At 59.8% G+C, this 2,090-nt stretch overlaps 1 protein-coding gene and 1 pseudogene across 1 annotated transcript in view; both read right to left on the reverse strand.

Moving 5' to 3' along the window:
- Positions 1 to 7: 7 nt before the first annotated feature.
- LOC106900221 lies at positions 8 to 1,201 on the reverse strand (annotated as a pseudogene).
- Positions 1,202 to 1,336: 135 nt separating this feature from the next.
- The window catches only part of LOC106900222 (potassium voltage-gated channel subfamily C member 3-like), a gene marked incomplete at its 5' end in the record, with an annotated part of 4,646 nt that continues 3,892 nt past the window's right edge, over positions 1,337 to 2,090 (reverse strand). Inside the window, 2 exons of the mRNA XM_014962215.1 lie at positions 1,337 to 1,432; positions 1,830 to 2,012. Coding sequence (XP_014817701.1) covers positions 1,337 to 1,432; positions 1,830 to 2,012 — 279 coding nt within the window. The remainder of the gene's footprint in view (positions 1,433 to 1,829; positions 2,013 to 2,090) is intronic.

The raw sequence follows: 2,090 nt of genomic DNA on the forward strand, positions 1-2,090 counted from the left end.
AGCCGGGTTGGGGGGGTCGGGGGATGTGTTTGTTCTTCTTCTTGGGGAGCTTCTGCTTGGCCATGGCCAAGGAGTAGTACATGCCGAAGTTGTTGACGATGACGGGGACGGGCATGGCGATGGTGAGGACCCCCGCCAGGGCGCAGAGAGCCCCCACCAACATCCCCGACCAGGTCATGGGGTACATGTCCCCGTACCCCAAAGTGGTCATGGTCACCACCGCCCACCAGAAACCGATGGGGATGTTCTTGAAGTAGGTGTGACGGCTCCCCGTCACGTCGTCGGGGTCGGCCCCGATCCGTTCGGCGTAGTAGATCATGGTGGCGAAGATGAGAACACCCAAAGCCAAGAAGATGACCAAGAGGAGGAACTCGTTGGTGCTGGCCCTCAAGGTGTGCCCCAAAACCCTCAACCCCACGAAATGCCGCGTCAACTTGAAGATACGGAGGATGCGGACGAAGCGGACCACCCGCAGGAACCCCAAAACGTCCTTGGCCGCTTTGGAGGAGAGACCCCTCAAGCCCACCTCCAGGTAGAAGGGCAAGATGGCCACGAAGTCGATGATGTTCAAGCTGCTCTTGACGAAATCCCGTTTGTCCGGGCAAAAACTCACCCTCATGAGGAACTCGAAGGTGAACCACACCACGCACGTGCCCTCCACGTAGGTGAGGAAGGGCTCCGTCTCCACCTCCACCGCCACCTGCGTCCCCGTCGTCCCGTTGCCCGTGGCCACCGTCTCCGTCTTGTTGATCACCCGGTTGAAGGCCTCGTGGGTCTCCAGGCAGAAGGTGGTGATGGAGATGAGGATGAAGAAGAGGGAGGCGAAGGCCACGTACTGGGGAGGAGGAAGAAAAAAAGGGAGAGGGGGGTGGTGAAGTGGGGTGGACCCAGGTGTGGGGGCTCCACAGATCCAGAACCCAAAGATCTGGACCCCCACAGAATCAAATGGAACCCCATAGAGATGGTGGGACCAAGGTATGGGGGCTCCTGACCCCCCCAAAGACCTGGAACCCCATAGAATCGTGGGGAGACCCAGGTGTGGGGTCTCCAGAACCCCCTTCCAAGAACTGGAACCCCATAGAGATGGTGGGACCAAGGTGTGGGGGCTCCAGACCCCCCTGAAGATCTGGAACCCCATAGAATCATGGTGGGACCCAGGTATGGGGTCTTCAGACCACCCTTCCAAGAACTGGAACCCCATAGAGATGGTGGGACCAAGGTGTGGGGTCTTCAGACCCCCCCCAAAGACCTGGAACCCCTATAGAATCATGGGGAGACCCAGGTGTGGGGTCTCCAGATCCCCCCAAAGATCTGGACCCCAGGTTTGGGGGGGCCCTCAGCCTCCCCCCTGGTCACTGAAGGCCTGGTGGGTCTCCAGGCAGAAGGTGGTGATGGAGATGAGGATGAAGAAGAGGGAGGCGAAGGCCACGTACTGGGAAGGAAGAAAGGAGGACGGGGGGGACAGTTAGGGGGGACCCGAACATCTGAGTTCCTGACCCTCAAAAGATGGTGGGACCCAAGTGTGAGGTGTCCAGAGCCCCCCAAAGATCTGGAACCCCATAGAATCATGGGGAGACCCAGGTGTGAGGTCTCCAGACCACCCTTCCAAGAACTGGAACCCCATAGAGATGGTGGGACCAAGGTGTGGGGGCTCCTGACCCCCCTGAAGATCTGGACCCCCCCAGAATCAATTAGAACCCCATAAAGATGGTGGGACCAAGGTGTGGGGTCTCCAGACCCCTCTGAAGATCTGGACCCCCCCAGAATCAACTGGAACCCCATAGAGATGGTGGGACCAAGGTGTGGGGTCTCCAGACCCCCCCAAAGACCTGGAACCCCATAGAATCGTGGGGAGACCCAGGTGTGGGGTCTCCAGACCCCCCCGAAGATCTGGACCCCAGGTTTTGGGGGGGCCCCCAACCTCCCCCTGGGTCACTGAAGGCCTCGTGGGTCTCCAGGCAGAAGGTGGTGATGGAGATGAGGATGAAGAAGAGGGAGGCGAAGGCCACGCACTGGGGGAGGAGAAGAAAAAGGTGGGGAGGGGGTGGGTGGTAAAATGTGGGGTCTCCAGACCCCCCCCTGAAGATCTG

The sequence above is a fragment of the Calidris pugnax genome, unplaced genomic scaffold, assembly GCF_001431845.1.
Source record: "Calidris pugnax isolate Ruff unplaced genomic scaffold, ASM143184v1 scaffold1630, whole genome shotgun sequence".
Classification (NCBI taxonomy): domain Eukaryota; kingdom Metazoa; phylum Chordata; class Aves; order Charadriiformes; family Scolopacidae; genus Calidris; species Calidris pugnax.